This window comes from Callorhinchus milii, unplaced genomic scaffold (genome assembly GCF_018977255.1).
Source record: "Callorhinchus milii isolate IMCB2004 unplaced genomic scaffold, IMCB_Cmil_1.0 Scaffold13, whole genome shotgun sequence".
NCBI lineage: Eukaryota > Metazoa > Chordata > Chondrichthyes > Chimaeriformes > Callorhinchidae > Callorhinchus > Callorhinchus milii.
In genome coordinates, this window is record NW_024704754.1 from 17321873 (window position 1) to 17345254 (window position 23382).

Consider the following 23382-nt stretch of genomic DNA (forward strand, 5'->3'; position numbering starts at 1 on the left):
CTTGGCTACAAGCAAAGCACAAACCCCACAGCCGCAGGAAAATGTCACTGGAACCAAGAATCCTGTCCTTGTGAAAAAACTCTTTGTAATTTTAAATAGCACACCGGGGGCTCAGCTCAGTCTTTATGCTGCGCTCTCATATCAAGATCTACCTTTTCCTGCACACTATACTCCCCCACCCCTTGCATTTTGTAGCTGTTTTACCCACACACATAAACATGTGAAGAACAACCGAATGGTCACTTTTTTTCCCCCCGGCGTTCTGCAGTCCAACCTTTTAAATTGAAATTTCGATTTTCACCATCACATCTTGGGTCACTCACTCCACGACTTTTTGTGGGACACTGCTAAGCGCACTGGCTACTGCATTATTCCCACAGTCAAACCACTTTACAGTGTATCCAGTGAAGTGCTTCGAGATGTCTCGATGACATAAGATTCAATATTAAATGCAAGGAATATTAATATTTACTCTTGCCTTAACTCTCCGATTCCTGTACCAAGATCCGTGAGCATCATCTGTCAATTCATAAGTGTATCAACAACTGAAAATTGGTGTTTTTCTTCACCTATTACTCCTCCGGTCTGATACACACCATGAAATATTAACTCTGATGTATTCTAATGCCCTACCCTGTGTAAAGGGCACTACATAAATGCAAGTTGACTCATGCAAACAAACCATCAACTCAAGAAACATACAGATTAATATAAACAAAAAGAAAAACATAGGACATGGCATAGGATGTGCTTCTATTCAGGATGTTAGGTTAAGTAATGGGATGGCTCTCTGCAACAACATGCATTTATACAGTGCCCCTTACACAGGATAGCGTCCCAGAGGGCTGAGTATACTTGGAAACTTACTACCCTTAACCAACCTTACTCAGTCACACTGGCTGAGGCCACTTGTTCATTAGAAATCTCTGCACACTATGAAATACCTTTGCTTTGCTTTTTTTTCGGGTGAAGGGTGTGGGGGAAGAGAGTGGGAAGAGAAAGAGAAAAGAGGAACGAGATTGCGAAAGAGTCTGCACTCCCCCCGCCACCGAATTTGCTATAGAAGTCACATTTATTAGATGTTTTGATCTATTTACAGTCATATACTTTAGAACATAATAAAACCCGAAGGTGCCGTCCAATAACCTGTCAGAGAGCACAAAAAGTGCGTTGGTGTGTTCTTAAAATACGGACGAGCGGCTCTGCGAATTATTATACTTCAGCTTCACCACTTTAAAGAGATTGAAGGCTCGAAGAAACACATTTTATCTTAAACATATCATGACCAGCATCGTTTCTATTACTAATGGATTTCTTTTAAAACTTCGCCGATGATAGAACCGGGAGGAGGAGGAGGAGGAGGAGGGGGGGGGGGGGGGGGGGGTGGGAAAAATAAAGCAATCGCGCCCCCTACTGGGCTACAAGGGCAAAGTGCATGCGAGTTAAAGACTACAAACAATAAGGCGTTGTTAGTAAGTACATCACAGACCAGTTTTGCAGTAGCACTTTCAACGGTAGCCACCAAACAGTTAATGATTACAAGTTTTTCAGCATTCACTATTAAAATTTTACATCTAAAAACAGATACGAAACATCATCTCGACTTTCCTCTTTTTTTTTTAAAAGCAGTGATTCCCTCCTTCCCACCCACCCACCCACCCCCTCCCCACTCTCTCTCTCTCTCTGTCTCTCGTTTCGGTGTCCTGGTTGTGAAGTCCACTTCCTGCAGGTGTCAGTTGCTAGTTGAAGAGGCTGTTCGATCTACAGATGCAGGAAATCTCTCTCCAGGAAACCATCTGCAAGCAAGAAAAAAAAGAGAGAGAGCCATTTAGGACCAGAATGAGACCTGTTCTATTTTTGGGATTGAAACGGGAAAAACTAGCAGAGGATTACGGTAATACTGTCAAGACAGGGAAGCATTCAGGCTATATACATACAGCAGGGGGAACAACACAACACTGTGAGAAGATAAATCCTGTAATTCACTGCCTTCCTGTCACATGACGCGGGGCTTTCATCTTGAAAGGTGCGATCAATCTTCTTCCTCTCAGATGACTTCAATGACAAACTCGCACAGCAGTGTGCTTTTGAATTCTCTCCTGAAGTCTATGATATGCTGGGGAGAGTTCCACAGGTGGCAGCTGCCGTCCGCCACGTCAGCCCAGGAGCCATTCTTCATGTGTGAACCCAGACCACGAATCTCGGGTGAGATATTTGACCCCGAGGGGAAGAGGCCATCGCAGCTGGGGCTCATTTAACGTCCACACATGCCCATCTTTAGTAAGGGGTCACTGATTACAGCAATCAGGAGCAGGAACTCTGGTCAACTTTCCCCCATCCTAGCCCAGTGGGTGCTGAAGCCATTGCCCTGTCTGAGATTAGCTAACACAGCACAGCCCCAACCCATTACTTTCTGGTCTGCATGGTATAGTGACACACTGAACGGTGCCTTTATCTACAAGGGCCATTGAGAGACAGAGTCGTGTTTTGAAAATGCAAAATTATTCGGCTCAGACTGAAATACACGTTTCACTGTTGAGAAATGTACCGGGTGTCCACAAAGTCCTGTTACCCTCAATGTTCTTTTTATCAGTGCACTGACCAACAACTGAAACGTGTGGAAGAATGATGAGAATTGTATTTAGAAGTACTTAATTGTATTCAGTACAAGTGTTTGACTGTATTTAGACATCCAGAGGGTGTGCGTGTGCCACCATTTTCATGGCAGATAATGATCCGTCGCTACGTTCAGTGCAACATCTTCCGTAACGTGGATGGAGTGACGAGGCGAGGCAAAATGCGCCTCTGATAGTTTGTTTCAGATCCTCCACAGTCTCCTTTCGCCGTTTTGTAACAAGGGGCAAGACGACCCTGTACACTTAGTTCTTCCACAAACAGTTTGTAAAATACCTTTCCCCCCTGAAATGGGTATCTTTTAAGTGACACAGTGGCTCCACCACTGTTTTGGACATTTACCAGAAAAAGCTGCATTTAGCGGTGATGCAAAGGGGTTTCATAAAGAGCGACTAACCTTAAACCTTCAGTAGATAAACAGGACCCTGGTCCTTGGCAGGGAAGCAAAAGTATCCGGCATTTTTCGAACCTTAGCATAATTAATGAATCCTCGGAGGAACAGCAGGAATCCTGGAAGACATTGGGTTGGGGTAAAGGGAGAGAAATCAAACTTCCCTGTTCCTGTACTATTCAGCTAATACCGTAACAAGATAGAGAGAACATTTAATATTTCACTTCATCTCGCTTTCTCCGTTTGCCTCCCTGCCCTTCTGAAGGTGCAGGATGGGGCTGGAGTGTAGTTCCACAGAGACGAAGACACTCTGCAGTATTTTGCCAAAATGTCTTCTCATCAGTTGATATAAAAAAAACATGGGGAAGGATATCGGATACTTGCAATAATCCACAATGTCTCTGAATCATGCTCTTGCACTGATTGTTTCCCAAATCTTAGCTAATGTAATGCATTTACAGATATAAGTAATGCTGCGTTTTATTTATTTTTTTAATGAAAAGTTGGAACGCGCTCTCGTTGTGAACCGGGTGGGAAAAATCTAGTCAGTCAGTTAGTAACTCCAGCGTTTCTATCGCAATTGGGACTTACATATTCGGCGTTTGGCAAAGCGATTGCCAGGAAAACAGTTCATTGGGAACCAACACTGATCAGATTTTAAACTGGGTGGAGGAGGAATTCAAACCCACTGAATCACACTCCACCCCACCCCCCCCATAACATTTGAAAGATCATTATTAAACGTGATGCGCATATTTAAAAAAAGGTAGAGATGAAAGACTTACCCAGGACCAGGAAAACCCACCAGAGCCAGTACTGACCATCAAAGTATCCAGGGAAATAAGTGGAGAACTGGAGGAACAGAGACAAGTAAAAAAAATTCAAGAGAAAGCATAACAATCCCCCACTGATAATAATAATAAAAGTAGTCTGGACTTAGAGAAGGTCCTCACTAATTTCAAGAGAAAACACATGGACAAAATCCTCAAAACTTCCATTCCAAAGAGCAGGCCAACCCTTACAGTAGAATGGATGCTGGCACATGGATATGATGGTTAGAATTCCCCCCAATAGAACAGTGGTCAAACGGTGTCCCTTAATTATGCTGGATTAACCCACCAATGCCTTGAGGCAAATATTCACCTATTGCAGTTTAGTGTCAAGACAATTTTTGTGTCGAGCTCTGCACCTACTAGGTTTTTACATAACTGAGGTGTGCTATCGAACTCAGCAGCATTGCTGAGGGCAGGCGTGATATATGCATGGCTTTTGAAGAATGAGTGCACCTGCAACTTGAAGATGCTCCACTCACCCGGACGATGAGAATCCACTTGATCAGCGAGAGACCAAATCCAGAGATGGCCCCATACCGCCCCGCAGCTGAAGTAGTCAAACAAAAGGAGAGGAAGAAGCCAATCCAATTGAACAGGAATGCCACTGAGAAACAAAGGAAAAAAGATGAATGTTAAAAAATGCAATGCCATCAACAAATTATTCCTTACAATCTCTCCCCCTCTAGGTTTCTCCCACAAGCAGGAGAGTGGGATGATATTTGGTGTAAACCTAATGAGGGTACGACCTGAAGCTCGCATTGGATCTCATACTCCTTTGTTATTGGAGCAGTAACATTCATCCCCAAGAGCTGATGAGTCAAAGCAACTCAAATTTAAGACTAAATGTAAAAAGCGTTCAGCATACAAAGGAGATGGAACCAGCGTTTCCACCTGGATGCGCATCTTTGAATCAATGCCCTCAAGGACTTATCATTGAAAAATTTCTAGGGGAGAAGGGGAAAAAGCAAAACAGAAAAATAATCCTTGTAGTTGGTAAAAAGCGCCTTATTAGGTCGTTGAGACATCTCAAAGCGCTTCACATATACTGTGAAGTGAATTAACTGTGTATTTTGTGGGCGAATAATGTACTAAATGCTAATGTAACATTTCTCTTTCCCTAACTATTAAAGGAGCTTCATTATATTCAGCAAATATTTGCAATTCAATTATTTTTAATACAAACTTGCATCTTCCCATCTGTAAACATTCTGATAAGCGATAAAAAGAAATTCCTTACTGAAAAAGGTCAGCATGAAGATGCCGTCATTTCCTATCCTGAGCTGGTCTGCGTCATCAAAGTCATCCCTTCCAGAGAAGTCATCATCCTGTTAAATAAAATAGTTTTTCTTGAAAAAAGGTGTAAACCCATAAGCAAATAAATTGAGACAATCCATCAGCATAAGGAATTGCGTAACTCTGACGGATGTTTACTTCTCCTCAACAAAGGGGGAGTTGAAAACTAGGTGTTTTTCACAGCAACAGCTAAAAATCTGCAACACTGCAAAACCTGGGATAATCAGCCTAAAGAGGTCATCATTCTTCCAGAGTAGCGGAGCCATGCAACACAAGCCCTTTCAACTGTGTGGTTCCTGTCAGATGTCAGTACTGTAGCACAATTCAAACAGACGCAGCTTTTCAATAGAGATCCTTTCAGATCAATTGCATAAAACGGGGCATTCGACTATTAAAGCAGGCAGGATTGCTTGGGTGGAGTACTTTATGACACAGTCATTGTTTTCAGGGGAGACCAACATTTCTAAGGCGGGAGAGAGTATTCTATAGTATACGTATAATGTCCTAAGACCAATTTAATGCACTGATGGGAGAACTAGGCTTTATTTGATTCCTTGCGTAAAGTACGCGTTTAACCTCTCACCCCGTCCTTGTAAATGCCTGCTGCACAGAGCTTGCAGGGATTAGCTCTAAATAGCTAACAGTCAGTGGTCACTAAGCGCGGCAGAAATTTGTATTGCCATTTACAAAAACAGAACCACAGCTAGTGTGTTGAAAGCAAACCTAATGATGTGAAACTTTAATCTTACAGCAAGGTAGGAATACATCACTCGGAAATGATAAAAGGATTTAACAGCGTTTAGAATGACGTCTATCAACGCATTTTATTTTGCTCACAAGTTATTGTCAAAGTGTATACGAATATGTTTCAAACATATCTTATTTCATGGGTTTAGCAAAGATGGCAATCACTTAAGACACTTAGCTTCCCAATAGGTCTCCCTATAAAGTTGGGATAAGACCATCTGTCTTAAGCAGTTCATATCTGAATATCAGATTCCATTTGCAGCTGTCAAAAATAAGCAATATTTCATACTTCAACAGCCTATGGCTCAAAACTCCTTCAAAGGCAGGCAAACTTGAAAACAAATATGTTGATCCTTGCAAGAAAGGACCTAATGTCATAACATGAATCTTGATCATAAAGACAACATGGTATTTGGCCAACATAAAGAATTAGACCAACGATGCACGGAATTCACTGCAGAATTTCCATTTCACATTTTCTTTAGATCAGTCACTTAAAAAGGGAAGCAAGAAAATAAAGTAGCAAAGCCAACCATCGCCTTAAAGCAATGCCCTGCTCTCCGTTTACATAGTGAGTATTAACAGAAGCATCAGGAACAAGTGACGGGAGAGGGATGATGATTATTTAATGCGCTGGGATTTACGGGCAGATGAATGTGGAAATAAAATCAAGCCCCACGCAATCATCTGATGATTAATACTCATGAAATACTATTAGCTCAGGCTTTAATGATTCAGCACTTTACCTCTAAGTGGCCAAATTCAAACCATAGGACTGACTATCTTGCCGATTATCATTTAAGTATGCAGAGTAATCTCAAACTACAAGTACACTCCAAACTCAGACATGCAAGGTCTGAACCCGATAACAGTTTGATCAGGACAGGAAAAGTGGCATAACACTGGACTGATTATCGCCATCTAGGAGACAATTGCTTTGCAGTTGTGTATAGTTTTCTACCCATTCGATACAGTTTCTAGCACTTGAAATTGGCAGGTTACAAGAATAGCAGTGCAATATTTTGTCAAGTGAACATAAAATGAAGAGCATAAGAGAATCCGAATTTTCTCCAATTATGTCCAATTTCCTTCGAGTGCCTTGGGATGTCCTCCCAACATGAAAGGCACTTTACAAATGTAATTTTGTATTGTACTGTTGAAGGCAATGACACTTGCTGGGTTTCGGTTCTAAGTAGTCCAGAAACCCTCTCGTACCTTAGACAAAGGAACATTCTCCACGTACAAGACTAGATAAGAGAACTTTCTAATAATAATACTTGTATAGTGTCTTTTCATGTCGTCGATGCATCTCAAAAGCACTGCACAGAATATATGTAAAGTGTATTGACTGTATTTGTGGGTGAAATTATATTCTAGTGGCTTCTGCTGGAAAGTCAGTGTGAAGAAAGCTGAGTTAGGATAGACTTGAGCTCAGCAGTGACGCCCTTTAGAATGAATAACCTCTGCCAACACTCACTATCTAGATTTAGATTCGAAGAATGTTTGCTTGGGTTGCCAGTACTCACGGAACTAAACTTCAACAGGACTCATTGCTACTGGGGGTAAAAAAGACCATAAGCAGCAGAAAGTTCTTGAAACAGCCATCAAAACCTCAGTTGGTCTCTCAGGATTGTAATGCTGTTGATATTTTGCAAATATAACAAGGAACATTATCCAAGTCTCTGAGAAGGAACACACTTTCAAGCTATCTCACAAGATTACTGCAGGTTTGAAAAGCATAAATGTATTGGGGGGGGGGGGGGGGAGTGGCTAACACTTTTGCCAAAAGTTCAATTTAACCAAACTTTTGAATTGCAATTTTGGGCCAGGGTGGTTTGACCGAAAGGACCTACGCCTAACAGGTATGTAAATTAAATACTCACCCGCCCAGAAACCAGAGGCAAGGTCGCTTCAACCTTTGTTCGCTCGGCCTCATCATATGTGGGCAGCGAGGTGGCCACACTGTAGGAGGGAGGCTTCGGAAATGAAGAATCCTCTTTGTAATCAAAGAAGGCTGTAGGGTAAAAAAGAAAGTATTAGGAACACACTGGAGCAATGTGTAAGCTTGTTCTGTAGGATCTGTAACAAATTCTCTCCCTTTTCAATTGTGCTGCCGGTCTCCCTCTAGACTTAGATTGGCTGAGAGGATGAGAGGACATGCTGCTCCGAGGATGAAGCCTATTTCTATTTCACAACCAGATGCTAAGTGAAAAGCAGCTGTTGAGAGTAACTGTCAATAAAGAGTTTGCCTTTCTGTGTGTGGCGTTTCCCCATAGTAGACGGAGATAAGTAACCTATCAAATAATTTCTTGGTTTAATGGTCTAGTTTTCTATCTCATACACTAATAAAGACACGGTGTCTGTCTGTGTGTCAGCCAAGAACTAATAACCGATTGACGTAGAGGCATGATTTATACCTCTTCGGAAAGGTCTTGTATGGGGGAAGTGTCATGGGCATAATTTTTTTGAGGGATCTCCCCCATCATTGATGAGCTATGACCTAAACAAGCTCATCACACACGTATGGCACTTTTGCTTAAGGTGTGTACACAAGGTTTGTGAGTGACATCACTGAAAACGCCAGCTCTAAGAACGAGCATACAAAAACTACGGAGTCGGCATCTACAATTGTTTTGCTTAAGGTGTACACACAGTGTTTATGGCATATTGAATGGTTTGTGAGTGGTATCACTGTTACCTACATTCCACATTGGATCCTTTGGTTGCAAGCGTTGCTGCAACGGGGTCAGCTAGTACTTTGTAAGTACCAAAATGTTTAGGTTCTAAAACAATTAGCTTAACCAGAGTCCATCAGGTGCTGAAACATGACTTCCTACCCCCAGAGGGCCTCAGTGAACTACACAAATGATAAAGCTCGCCTCTGGTGGGCAGAAGTGGATCATACACACATCACAATTTAGTGCATGGATAGCAAGTCACGAACTCCGAGCCCCCAAAAAGCATACCTTACACACCCAATCTTTAGGATTTTCTTCACGAACATCTAACGCACGTGTGGTCACTGGTGTTGGCAACTTCCTAGTTGCACTACCCCAGACAGCGAGCATTGGGAAGATTTTTGGGTAGCGTTAACAGTCAAGCTGCCCTAACCCATATGTCCACATTCATACATTTTCCAATGATCAGTGGATAGTGATCAAAAGCCGTGGCTCATTTTTCCTCCTTTTGTAACCCAAGAATGCATCAGACAAATGTAGTGCCCACTGCTGAATCAGCTGAGATCAGCACAGAGTAGGTATTGAACTGAAATCGTTTGGACGACTACAGCACTACAAAACAGCCAGTGCACTTACGAGAATAATCATGAACATTCCTAAGATTCAAGGTCAAGAAGTCACTGCAATATCACAGGAAAACATAGCAACAAGAGTGTGTAAACATTTGTAGTAATTTGGGGAGGGTTATAGGTGAACGTTAATAAAACAAAGTAGGCCGTGACTCTGTAAATCACACGACTCCTGGCAAAGATTGCATTAATCTACATCGCTCACAGTTTCCAAGTTGACAATTGTATGTAAACTACACATTACTGTTACAACAATGAAAGACAAGTTTGCAGCTGGAAAATCTGGCAATTGAATTACATTAGTCAAATGACATGACCATTAGCTCTGCGTTAGAAATACAAATTGATAAAAAAACAAGTGCATTTCATATCGCAAGTGGTTCAAACAGGAACTAAGAACAGATTGAACAGGATATTCCTTAACTAGCCACATAATGTACCGCATACTTGCAAATTGCCACAAGATCCGTCCAATATTCACTCCCTGAGGTTTTGCCACATGATATTCATGAACTAGAGAACTTAATAAATCACACGATTCCTGGCAAAAGCCACATTATTTTTACATCGCTCATCAATTCCAAGTTGGCAATTCTGCATATACTAAATTAAATTAGCTATGAGTTTAAGAATTTAAATTACTCTAAAAATTATATTCAGTAAATGGCTAGCTAGGGAGGAGTTAAAAGGCAGAAATACCGACTTATCATAATAATATTTCATGGCTTCAATTGCATCTCGAAATTATTTATTCAGTCCACTGGACTTCAAAATCTTTTCCTCTATGAGCTCCCAATTAATTTTATTCAATGTTTTAAGCCGAAACAGACCCAAATATCTAACAGGTAGAAACTGGCCACATTTTGTAAAAATACCTTGAAACTTCTTGGGTTCTCAATAGGAGCCAAACAGCAAGATGCAAGTGACAACTCTGAGCAAAAAAATAACAGCAACAGGTGGTTTATTTGCCAATTCCTCCCTTTCTCTTCGCAGAGGTAATGTTAGCACTGGTATTAGGAGCTTAAAAAAAAGCCTAACAGATAGAGGAGGTATCCGTCTGGTCAGCACTGTGCCGTGTAGAGAGAAAGCTGCAGGTTTGAATCCCCATCTCAGCCAGGACAGTAGTTGGAATGGTAGAGTTGGGTTCATTATGTGTGGGGTTGGGAGGGCAAAACCCGGTCAGGATTCCTGCCCTTAGTGCTATTCAACAAACCCCTGTTGGCAAGGGGCGTGCGTGCGTGCGAATGACAGGCATGAAATGAATCCGGCCGGGCTCAACTGCAATACCCTCCATAGTCTTGTGACACTGAACATTTAACGTCACACAAAACAGTGTCTATTTGGGCAAAATACTGCAAGTCAGCTTGAGATGCGTGTGGAACTCAACGACAGATCAGCAAATGGGGGGGGTGGGGGGAGCATTATTAAGTTAGACAAGGAAGTCAGACAACATTACAGCCATTGAAAATTTCCACCTAAACTCTGCTGCTTCAAGCACTGTACAATGTGACAAATGGCAACTGTTCCAGAGCACTATACTGTGTTTAGGAAACTCAAGATTAAGTTATAAAGTCAATTCACTTTACAGTATATTCTGTGAAGCGCCTTGAGACACCTCGAAGGCCCGATAAGGCGCTGTATCAATGCAGGGATTATCACTATAGGCTGACGTGATCACAAAGCTGAGATAGTAAATGTCTGTGATCTCTTTTCAGCCAAGTGGATACCAACCAAAATGTAATTATCAAGTCCTTAGGTAGAGAGAAAGGAATAAAGAAAAAGGCCTTTCATTTAGAAACATTTGGCTTCCTCCACTGGGAATCATCAGCAGAATGTGTTTTTTAGTTGAACCCCTGACGATGCATTTAAAAGCACATGATGCCTTGATTTGCATTTAGATGAGAGAGGGAGACATTTTCTTTCAGTCACATCTACAGCTTTTTCATTAAAAATACGAGCAACATTTTTTCCACAGTCTATCTGAATGGTCACCTGATTTTTCTTCTGCTCCCCCACCACCCCCACAAAAAAAAACTGGAAGATCACCATGGGAATCTCATGACTTGTCACTTTCCCACTTTGAACGGACTATGAAATTAATTTAGTGTCCCTGTTGTTGAAACTGTGTTGGTACATTGTCCAATTATTAAAAAGCATCTAGGTTAAGCAAAGTTTCTCGTAAATCAGCTGAATTGCGGTGGGGATAAAAAAAAAAGCACCAACAGGAAATTTCACTCACTTTTAGGTACGATTAATTTCGAACGCTATCGCAGAGCAGACGTCAGCAAAGAAAATTGAAATCAGCAGGTGAAGCAATTTCATTACTTTTATTGGCACTTTTTGATCTGACTTGCTGTTTCACTGTGGAGGTCTGACAAAGTACAAAACATTAAGATATCCCCTAGCTCTACTCTAGTCTGCAAACACATGTTAGATTTGTGAATCCTGGGAGAACTATAAAGCAAAGAACCTCCCTGGGCCAGTTGCTTGCTTATTTTTTCCAACCATGCTAACGTTCAAGCAATAAAGCTGCTCAAATGTTAGCAAATCAATTAATTGTTATAATATCATTCACAAACTTCAGATTGACTAAAACGTTTAATTTTAATTCAAAATATTAAAGCCACAAATTAAGATTGTTTTCACACCTTTCATTATTTTACTTTCTCTAGGAGATCGAATTACTGTGGTCCTTTTTAAACTTGAAGACCCGCTTTAAAATCTTGAACTTGTGCTATACAAATGTAATCTTGTTGTTGTACTTGTCTTTCTCCCGTTTTGTTATCATCTATGCTTTTTTTCCTGCCAACGTGCTGAATTTGGAGAAGATCAATGACGATTTACAGCTCATACCCAAGGGTCCTGCTCACTCCCTCTCCCACTAATAAATCTGTTGTAAACACAAAAGTGGCAACAATAAGCTGTGATAAAATAGAAGCGATTTAAATGCAAAGTTTTGAAAGTGTGAGCAACTTTTATTTCACGAGATTCACTGGCACAAAACTGGCAGACTATCTGGTTTCGAAGCTGCTGATAGGAGATAAAAGACTGAAGATTGACAAGGGCTGCATCAGAAGATGCAAAGAAATCAGAGGAAGCAAAGTGCCAAATGATTCAGTAACCCTTTGGGTACTGACATGTATTTGCATTCACACGTTCCTGTCTGACTTTTCAGCATAAAAACGCTGCAAAGCTCGAAGTGGAGCCAATAAATGCAAACATACATCAGGGCCCCAAGTGCTCCCAGATCACTTGGTTACTCAAACTCTTGATTTCTCAGTTACTGTACCCTGTAAAAACTTACCACCATCGTGGTCAATTACAATCCATTTACAGGATGCTTTCTGTTAGCAATTTAGGGGCTTGCAGTGGATTAGAATTGTACTTTCCAATTCTGAGTCTGTCACCTTTATTCCCCTGCTTTAAAACCACATCAAGTCGCTTAGATTTTATAAACTGTATAATATGTAGTTGTGTGGGTGGAGATTTGCAGCTTGTAGTTTGGGTTTACTGGCCTCAAGGGCCTCAGGTGACAACAGACCACACGCTCCCATGGAAATGAAGTAGAGTGGGCTGTATTTCACTCTTACAGAATAGTATGAGTGGTACTATTGATAGAACAATTCTTCCACTTCTAAGAAACTGGGTCAGAGTGATGGGACTCAAGTCCACTCCCCTCAAGGGTTTGAAGCGAGTGGAGTTGGCAAAGGGGAGTTTCCAGCAGGAATATTGTGCAACATTACTAAATGGATCAATATGTCTCAATGCAAATGCTGTGGTTCCCTTCACTATTAAAAATATGCATANTTTTTTCTGAGCATTGCAATCTGTTTGAGAAGTGGGATGGTAGGATTAACCTCCTCATGTATGAAAAGAAATGCCTTCTCTGTGAGACAGGAAGGCATTTTACATTCTCTGAATCCTGGCATCAGCCATGTTGCTGTGGGGAAATAACAGCTGCCTCTTTACGCTGAGAAAGGAACAGTTAGTCACTCGCTGTGCGATATTTAAATGTTAAGGAGACACCCAACTGCTGGACTTTGGACTATAATTCAACATTTGATCGAGGCATGCAATCTCATTAAACATTATACAGTAAGTACACATGAACGATTAAATAAAATATCAACAGAAATATTGAACAGCGGATGTGATTTTGAAAAACTAAACCTAACACATTACTGCTGGATTGATGAGTGCCACGAGCAATCACAGAAACCCAACCAACAAAGCAATTCTGTCTGAGAAATCGACAATCTACAGTGCAAAGTACAGGAACCACAGACACGCCACTGATCCCATACAATATCCAGCCCGGACAAGAAAAAGCTACCAATAGCTAGTGCTGTTCACTTGCTACGAATAATATCCTACATTCCTTTCTATTTTAGTAAGGTTAAAACGGACCTGGGTGCTAGCTTGCTTTCAGACCTTGTAGTTTGTGTTTGAAAGCCTGCAGGGAAAGTCAGGATTTTATATTTTAAAATTAATTTTAGATTATATTTTGGTTGTGCAACCAAGAGATGATCCAGTGTTGTTTTGGGGGATTTCCTCAGTACCCAGTCAAAGCAAGATATTCAAATGGCAGGGGGTTGGTTTACACACTTCTCACCTCTAACCTGAGAGAGCCTCGACTTGCTTTAAAGTTGCATCCTTCACACCTGACACCTGAAGTCAAGAGTGCGCAAAGGTTCCAAACCCATGTTAACTTTTAATGAACCCATCATTAAACCTGAAGGCCAAAGCTGCAAAGCTTCAAACAGTGACACAGGATCACAAAAAGCACAGGAAGGAAGTACGCTTTTCAGAAATCACTCTTATCAATGATTTTCTTCCCTGAAACAAAACGACTGTTTATGCCCAGTTTGTTTTTGGAATTTTGCCTCAGCTTCAATGCTTTAACCAGTTGATGTTGTGCTCTCTGTTTTTCTCCCTTTAGTTGAAAGGTGTTGAATTTTGGTGTCGTAGTTTTCTTCTTCAGCATCATCATCTGGATTATCGATCTTCAATTGTGCAATATTGTCACTATCAGCAGTCAATTCCGGTAGACTGACTGCGGGTGATATTGGGGAGGGAGCAAACAGAACCTTTACGAATTTCAATGATGAATTCACAACTCCCAACTCAGCGGTTTAAAAAAAACTAAACATTTGTCTTTCTTTTAATAAGCTGCTGAGTTTCTATGTAGAAAGTAGGAATTCTCATTCGCTGCAAAACCCAGGCTGATTCAGCAATGCAGAATGGAACATGTGGAAATAAAAACTGACTTTCAGTAGTGAATACAGTAAACGATATGGCAGTTAAGTATTTTGTTAGCAGGATAACACTACATACCTGCGCTATCTGCAGCAATGCTGCTGTATGGTGGAGGAGCAGCTTCTGCAACGGACTCTGACACCTCTACAGGCTCCTCCTCGTTCTGCAACTGAACAAAGAAACACACACAGCTTCAAACAGATGCGACAAGAGACCTGTAGGGTAGCATCGTAACAAAGCTGTTTTGACAGAATAAAGGTGCAAAGGAAACTGTGCTGCTGCACTAGTCCACACAAAATGTTTTGTGATCTTAAATACAAAGTAAACAATAGACATTCTCCATAGAAAAACACATCAATGGCGTTACCATCTCTGTATTTTATTTAAATTCACGCTTGAAGACCAATAAATAGTGCTATGTGTGTAGTTATTTCGGAGGAGGGAAAGATGTAGAACAGGTAAACATTTAAATTATGTTATTGGAGAAGAAGGGGGTAGTTGGTAACTTAATTCAGGCTATCGCTATCAAATTTCATTCAGTCTGCTAAGCTGAATAAATACCTCACTTCAATTTGGGTCAACGTTATTAGCCTTTGGCCATATAGCGCAGGTACATGAGATGAGATGATAGAACAATGGAGAAACACATTCTACTTACAACAACACCAACTTGCATTTATACAGCGCCTCTCACACAGGGCCGGGTCCAGGCTTCCCAGCTTGGCACACAATTCTTACATTACATGAACCAAACTAATGTCACAAAAAAGAAAAAAACCTAGACAGTCCAAGCTGGCTAATTGCAGGAAAAACGCTGGGTATAACATTGTATAAATGGTGGGGGGAGGGGGGGCATTTAACCTTACTATAATAGTATGAAATGAAGCCTGCAGGTACAGTCTACTTATTAAATGACTTTCAAGAGATCACAAGGTTACAGGGCGATTGGATCTTTCTGGTCACTCCTTATTCTTGGTTGAGAAACATTCAACACAGTACCCCTCGTGTGACCACTCCTTAGGTTCTCATCATGAATGTGGTGTGCAATTTACTTGGCAAATGCCAACTGGTACTCTCTTATACATTTCCCGGGGTGGAGTTCTGCATGTAATTGAATTAATATTTGTGATAATAGATATTTACAATGTAAAGTTTCTTTCTTCAATAGCGGGTAAGCCCACATATAATATTTCACATAATAGTAACGTCCCAGCGCCTTGGGACATCCTCTTAACATGAGAAGCGCCATACAAATTTAATTTTGTATTGTATAATCATAACCCTTACATTTGGTATAGCGGGAGGGTGTCTCAAGGCGCTTCACAGGATATACTGTAAAATGCGGTGATTATGTTTTGTAGGCGAAGGTTGCAGCTTAATTTGTGCACAGCAATGTTTCACAAAGTGAATGACAAATTTAATTTGGAGGATTGTTGGCCAGAACACCAGAAGAAACTCCCTTCTCTTTTCCAATAATCCAATAATCCCAATAATCTTAACAAGGAGATGGTTTGGTTTATTGTAAGAAAGACTGCACCTTGACAAAGCACCAGTTCCTCACTGGAGTGTCAGCTTAGGTTACTGTCCATTTTAAATTCAAAGTGGTGCAATCAGTTGTGTTTCACAATGATTCGTGGGCAGGAACAAGTTTAGCTCCTTCCAAAAATCAGATTATGTTAAAGATATCCAACCGCAAACCATTATTTCTGCACTAGCTTGCGTTTTGTTTGCTGAAAGCAATGATTGGAATCATTCCCTCCCCTAATGGCAAGTAATGTAGTAACCATCTGCTGCAACAATGAATGGCAGCTAAATTCAATGGATCTTCTTTCAAATGGTACGATAAGGAACAATGTCTTACTCTCGGCTGCTGGCACACAATGCTGGAGAACCCTGTTCTAGCATCTCAAAAACTAACAAGATGGTCCACACGCATCAAAGCAACCACATGAAGGATTAGTCGGGAAAATCTGTGTACTGTATTACCAAATAGACAAAGAGTAAGAGAAGACATCATATTACCAAATCCCTTACCAGAAACACATCATCCAAACAGCCACTTGAATGAAGACATGCAGGATCATTCCACATACCTCAAAATATATTATACTTTCCTCTACATTTCTGATTGCAACAAGTAAGATAAAATACTGCCACTTTAGTAATTCAATTGCACCCAGAAAGCCTGTGGACTCAAAGCTCATATGAGTCAGCATCTTCCAAATAGTATGAAAAAGAATGTTAGAAGGGCCGAACCACTGAAAAGATTGGGGGCTGAGAGGTGGTATTCTAAAACCGAACGCTGAACACATTCATGTATGGGGAGATGACGGATGAGAAAGGATTAGGCTTGAGGCTCAATAATCTGATGACACTCACAGTCAAGGCTCCCACGTGAATAATAGTTACTTAGACAAGATACTAGCCCCCGCAGAACCATAAACTTGTAGAGGAAGAGTCTAAAACCCTTGGGGAAAATGTGGGAGAGGAGATAGTCTGAGATTTAAAAAAATGCACCTGGCAATGGAAAAGATTATACATCATATAACATATTATAATAAAATCTCCATTTAAATTTAATTCTGTAATCTTAACCCTTTTTTAAGCTTATTGCCCTTGAATCATTTATAAGGTAGGTTCCTGAGAATATACTGTGTAAAGCCAAGTTCAATTCCAGGCAACAGGAATTAGCTGGAGCAAAGCCATACTATTCGATATTTCTCTCCTTTCCAAGTATTCTCTCTTGCACACCACTCCCGCCAACTGAGGAGTGAGCTGGTATCGTATTATATAACCAGCAGACACTCTAATTTTCCCTTCATCCAAGAAGCTAGCTAAGACTTGTAGATGATTCGTATGAAGGTGGGGGAATGAAGAAAGGCATTGCATCCCATTATCTGCTCTTTATCGATTCATCAAGATCTACTGATGGCCTCAGTGTCTGGAAGAAAAATAAACGGCAGTAAACAGAGCCAGGAGGACTCTTTTAAAATCATATTTGTTGAAATGCTAAAATCAGCTTCTAAATGTTAACTTGTACAATCTACTGTATATTGGTGTTTGAATAGCAGTTTGGCCTAAGCAGATTTTTTTTGTGCAATTTCTGTGCTAAATTAGGGTCTTGTCTCAACATTGCACAAATATTTCATGGGAGGTAATAGCATAGTGGTACAACAGTGTACACCTGCAGTCGAAAGCCCCGATTTCCAAAACATCAGACAAAGCAAAAATACACCAATGATGTAGTGCTCTGAATGTAATTATCAAGAATGAAATTAAAAATAATTACAGTGAACAATTTTGTAACATGTTCTTACTTCATTGGAAAAGGTCCAGAAGCTTTCCTTAGTGAAAGCAACACACAGAATTTTTCCATTTGCATTCTTCCAGGAAATTTACAAAGGAAGGAGTGTATTATTCATTTGGATAATGGCCAAATCACTTGCAAAAGCTCCACAGTCCAACTACAATGAGGAACAGAATCGGTCTTAAGACTATACTGAAACTGCAGAGTCAGCTGTTTAAGTGAATCATGTGATTACCTTGCCCCTGTTTTTGTCTGGCAGAAAAACTGCTTGATCTGAACCATATTTGTACATTAAATCATGTACGTTCATCCAATGAACACAACCATAAACTGAATTTCCCCAGCATCGCAAGGAAATTAATTTTCTCACCCTATCTAAAGATGAATTCCGACCTTTCACAATGCATTGTCATTCGAAAAATTAAAACCAGAATTTTTTTTAACACAAGTATATTTCTATCGCCTTTTTCGAAAGGCATCGAGTCAATTTGGGCACCAGCTGACCTCAGAAAAGTAGGGACAAATATCTCAAAGGAGACATAGGAAGAATCAATTTACCAACCAAATTGGGCTACCTTAAAATAACATGACCATCCAAAAACTCCAACATTGTCTCTCTGCTTGTCAGCAGCTGGTAGGTTCACTCCCATGTCAGAACTTGCACTCATAGTCTAGGCTCAGTGCTTGTTTAGGTAGATTCTTGCCATATATCATATATTTTTGTATATCTAATCCATTGCATCTCCTGTTCACAGCTACCCACAAATTTCACAGAGGGAGAATAGCTCAAAGGGCTTTACAAAAAAAATGAGTGGCCAAAAGAGTCGTCAAAGAAATAAGTTTTATGATGGGTTTTGAAAGCGAGAGAGGGATTGAGGCATTTTGGAAGTGAGATCCACAGGATAAGGCAAAGGGGCTGAAGGTTCACCTGTCGATGGTGGGGTGGAAGAAGTGGGAAGAAGGGGAGGGGGAATGAAACAGATCGCAGTTGGTGGAACAGAGAGAAAGGCTGGGAGAGTAAGGTCACAGGAGATACCAGATAGGATTGGGCAAGGCTACAGAGGCAATTAAAGGCAAGGACGAGGATCTCAAATTTGATCTGCTGGAGTCTAGGGTTCCATTAGAGCAGACAAGAATAGGGATGATGGGCTCACAGAGCCTACTGTGGGGGAAGATTTCAGCTATGGAATTCTGGATGATCTGGAACTTGTGAAGGCCGCCAAGTCAGGCAGTAGGAAAGTTGAGTATGGCGGTGACAAAAGGCTTTTGGATGAAGTTGCGGTGGAGGCAGGAGCAGTGGCGGAGATGAAGAAAAGTGGAGTTGGTCAGAGTCCAGATGAAAGGTTTGAAGGAGAGATGAGGGTCAAACAAAAAACACCAAGATTCTATACCGGCACCCGGAGTTGGGAGTAAGCAACCAGGGAGTTCAAACAGTCTGACGTGCCTCAGGTTACTGTTTGCTGCGTTGTGAAACCCAGGTTTTTATATGAAAGATTACACAGCATAAATAAGCATCCATTTTGAATGTTCAACAAGCATCTACTGGATGGAGAGAAAGAACAGTTCTATTTTTATCAGAAACTCTCGCACATCTCAGTCTGCTCTCAGTTTTATAATTAGTGTAGACAGATATTTAATAAAAAGGTACAGCATCACATGCTTAGAATGATTTATATGTGTATGTACATCTGGGAACACCCTGAATAAAACCTGTATCGTTCTTTTCTTTCAATTAACACCAGTTGCCAAACATAATGAAGCAGTCACTCAATCAAAGGATTACTGTCATTCCGTCCATCAGTCACCTCACGTGTTGATATTTATAGCACTGGAAGATGGATATCCTGTGCCACATCTTTTGTCCTCGCAGTGTGTGAAAGGGACTACAGTTGTATAAATGCAATTTGTTGTTGTCCTTTCCACCATTTTCCTCCAACACTACTTCAAAAATGATTTTGGCCTTTAGCACCTCTCTGTACCTGTTCTTTTCTCTATTTAAAAAAAATGCCTTTTTATATTAAAAAAAATGTTATTTTTCGAAAGAAAATAACCGGTAAAGCGGCGCTAAAGTCTTTACAACCTTCTATTTAAATAACATATTGCCTCGAGGTCACAGGACATTCCTGCAAGCTCCTACAAACAAACCTACACGCACAAACTGCTTAACAAGGGTCAGGCAGGTAGGGTGAGCGCAGAGGAGAGCTTTCATCTTTATGTGCAGAAACAAAGTGACCTATTTTCTGATGTGTGCATCGCTGCAACATGCAATTGTTTTGGCGATCACTCCGGCTTCCTTCGTAAACGTCTCTGATCCAAAGGCTCGACATTCAAACAAACCCCTTTCAAGGAAGATGAATAACCCCCTCTCCCCACCCCCACCCACCACAACCCCCCCTCCCCACCTCTCTCCCCATCCCCACACACACACCCCCACCACTCTCTCTCCCCACCCCCCCCACCTCTCTCCCCATCCCCACACACACCCCCACCCCTCTCTCCCCACCCCCCCACCTCTCTCCCCACCCGCCCCACCTCTCTCCCCTCACCCCCACCACACATATCCCCCCCCCTCTCCCCACCCCCTTCTCCCCTCAGCCCACCCCCCCTTACCCCCCACTCCCCTCACCCAACCCCCCCCCCCCCTCCCCCCCCCACTCCCCTCAGCCCACCCCCCCCACCCCCCCACTCCCCCCTCCCCCCCCCCCCCCTCCCCAGGCAGAACCGTTCCCTTTGCACATTTCATCATCAATTTTCACCCACAGAGAGACTACATAGCGTTCGGAGACGTCACGGCGACCCGAGAAGGTGCGCGCAATCACAGGCAAAGGATCATCATCATCATCATCAACATTTTGTTGTTTGTTTGACTGTTTGACAAACATCCCAGTCAGCTTGAGCTGCAATTGCCAAAGCCTTCAAACCCGAAAGGTGCGTCGACTGTTTAAAAAAAAAAAAAATAACCCTCTCCCCACACCCCCTCCCGCTCGGCCTTTTTTTTTAAAAAAGAAAATATATATTTTTTGAAAAAAAATGAAATATATATATATACACACACACACACAACGCGAAAAAAAAACAATAGGTGAGGCCTAGCGGGACAGCCCAAAGCCTCGGTGTTTCCTGGCGGGCCGCCCCCCCCCTCCCCCGCCGCCCTCGGGCTGCCCGCGGGGCCTGACTTGACTCACCGCCTGGTACCGGTTGCTGTGATCCGCCATGGCTTCGTCTCGAGGCTGTGTCAGGGCGGGAGGAGCGGCCACAGTCACTGTTGTTATTGGGGAACGGTCTTCTCTCTCTCTCTGTGAGATTTTCCTACAGGAACGAACCACAGCCGCACCGGAAGTGACCGACTTGATTGACCGCCCACCCGCCAGGACTCAGAGCGCCGCCCTGCCGGCCACCGCCAGCACTGCACCGACCCCCCCCACCCACCCACATTGGTTAGGGTACGAACGTGTCACAGCGCCGCCGCCGGCGGCCGCCGCTGGTACTGCAAACCCCGCCCCCCCCCCCCCACCCACACCCACTACCCGCACACCCCACGGCTGCATTGTGCAGCGTACAGGCGCGTCACAGCGCCGCCCTGCTGGCCAACCGCGGTTACTGCAGGGCATCACAGGCACAGCGCCTGTCTGTCTGTCTGTCTGTCTGTCTGTGTGCCACCTGTGGGCGGGCATTCAAGGCGGGTGGGGATCGGGTGGGGTGGGTGTCGCAGCGTCGCCCCTGTCGGCCACAGCGGGGTACTGCCAGGCTTGAATGACTGGAGAGAATGGCAGACGCTCTCGCTGCTGCATCACTGCCGCCCCTCCGGGCCGATCCGAGTACTGCAGGTCCCACCGCACCATCACACCCAAATGGGCGAGAGGCAGCGGGGGGTCCCAGGGCCCAGGACAGGTACTGCGAGCTTCATTGTTTCTGTACATGCTGTGGATTTTTTTTTTGAGGGGGGGTGGGGGGTGGGGGGGGCGTCTTGCAGAGCGTCGGCAGAAACCCCGTCCGCATAACACCAATAACTCGAGACGTCTCAAAGCGCTTCGCAGGAGACACCGTGAAGTGAGTTGGCTGCGTGTGTTTTGTGGGTCGAGACAACCGGTCGGGGGGTTCCGCGCGCGAGTGCCGCCCGCTCGCGGGGGAATCCCTCCCGCGCCCCGGCGCGCGCGACGCACCGCATCCTCCCCTCGGAGGAAGGCGGCTAAATTCCGGCGAGCGTCAGGCTACAGGTCGATGAGAGAGTGAGAGCATGGAATACCTTTGCGGCCACGGAAAACGGATCGCTCGGGTTGTCCGTCGGATCCCATTGCCTCTGGGCCTTCCGATCTGCAATAAATAACGTCTCGTCTGACTGCACTGGGAGGTGCTGTGACCACCCCACCCCCCCCCACTCCCCACCCCCTGTTTTGCCGAGTCAATGGTTAAACTAAAATATTGTAAGTTTAAAAGTTCACGAGCGAGCGGGCGCAAAGCTATTTCTTTTAACGTTAAAGAGTTGGCCGGCCCGCAAACCTCTTTAATAAAGTTAAACGTTAACTGGCGTACAGAGGCAATTATACAGAGCTCCGCCTCACCTGGTTCTGCCCTGAACAAGACTTGCTGACTCGCACTGTTGCTCTTAATCCATATCATCAAATCTATGTCTGTGCTGTAACAACACATAAGATATGCCGCTAACATATACTGAAATAATTTAAGTGGTAACACTTAATAAAATTAATTATCACACATCGCAAAGCAGGCAAACGGTGGTTATTATTTAAATTATAGAGACTGGCTCGTTAAAATCATACAAAATAGAACGGGATAAAATCCATATTAAGTGGAGCTGGAAAGCAAGACTAATAATAATAATATAGGGATCAGTGGCACAGCCGTAATGGACCATATGTTCTCTATGTGTGCTGGAAAAAAATCAAAATTTCTATTTATTTGCATAACGGAAACTGGTGTCCTTGATGTCGATCTTTTTCTTAAAAGATAATACTGAGTGCAGAGCGGGGTTAGGAAATTCCACCTTAAATTTTCTCACCTGCTTTCTTGAGGCGATAAAGCTGACATTAAGCGTTCCCAAGCCCTATTTGCTCATCCATATCGCATCCAAGTGGCTAACCTTCTTGCCAGCCTGGAAAGCGGGTGCCAGCAGGTCATTTGACTGTGACGGACATCATAGTCGAGTCCAGATCCTGTTTTGATCAACTGCACATACTTACACTTTCAATTAATGATGTGTGAATAGTGCCCATGGCTATGGTGAGGTTTCAGGAGAGTTGGCAGACAGGAAGGGCATCGAACTGGGGCCTTCCTAGACTGCAAAGGTTTGTGGGCTGTAATTTACTGAACCATCAAGGAGCTAAAATAACTTTATTATTAATATATCACTTCCCATTTTATCCAAGTCTCTCGGTGAATGGAGGAGTAAGTTCCTCTAATCATACAGCATAAGCATTTGTTATTAAAAATCTGATTAATATATCAGTGTGAAGGGTGAAGGAATGGAATACTATGTCATTTAAACAGCTTGATTATAGATCTCTACTTCAAAGGGAAATATAAAACTATAAAAAAAGGATCCCTTTGGGGGATAGTGGTTGACAAAAATTTGTTAAGTGTTAACATTAAGTAT

General features: G+C 42.6%; 1 protein-coding gene across 1 annotated transcript; it reads right to left on the reverse strand.

The window, feature by feature from the left end:
* Positions 1–1053: 1053 nt before the first annotated feature.
* On the reverse strand, positions 1054–22082 carry LOC103184126 (NEDD4 family-interacting protein 1). Its single transcript, XM_042339967.1, has 9 exons — positions 22015–22082; positions 20954–21077; positions 14540–14630; positions 7782–7912; positions 5096–5183; positions 4338–4462; positions 3811–3877; positions 3032–3144; positions 1054–1796 (listed from the first exon to the last, which is right to left on the reverse strand). The coding sequence occupies exons 2-8, from the start codon at positions 20981–20983 to the stop codon at positions 3041–3043; spliced, it is 636 nt and encodes a 211-aa protein (XP_042195901.1). The 5' UTR covers positions 20984–21077; positions 22015–22082; the 3' UTR covers positions 1054–1796; positions 3032–3040.
* Positions 22083–23382: the final 1300 nt, after the last annotated feature.

What these genes read in the sequence shown, in the direction of transcription:
- LOC103184126 (XM_042339967.1), bottom strand. Translation starts at nt 20,983, where the DNA reads ATGGCGGATCACAGCAACCGGTACCAGGCG. An exon ending in CTTCATGCTGACCTTTTTCA is followed by an intron (nt 4,463 to 5,095) that starts GTAAGGAATTTC and finishes TTTGTTTCTCAG; the next exon opens with TGGCATTCCTGTTCAATTGG. An exon ending in AGTGGATTCTCATCGTCCGG is followed by an intron (nt 3,878 to 4,337) that starts GTGAGTGGAGCA and finishes CTGTTCCTCCAG; the next exon opens with TTCTCCACTTATTTCCCTGG.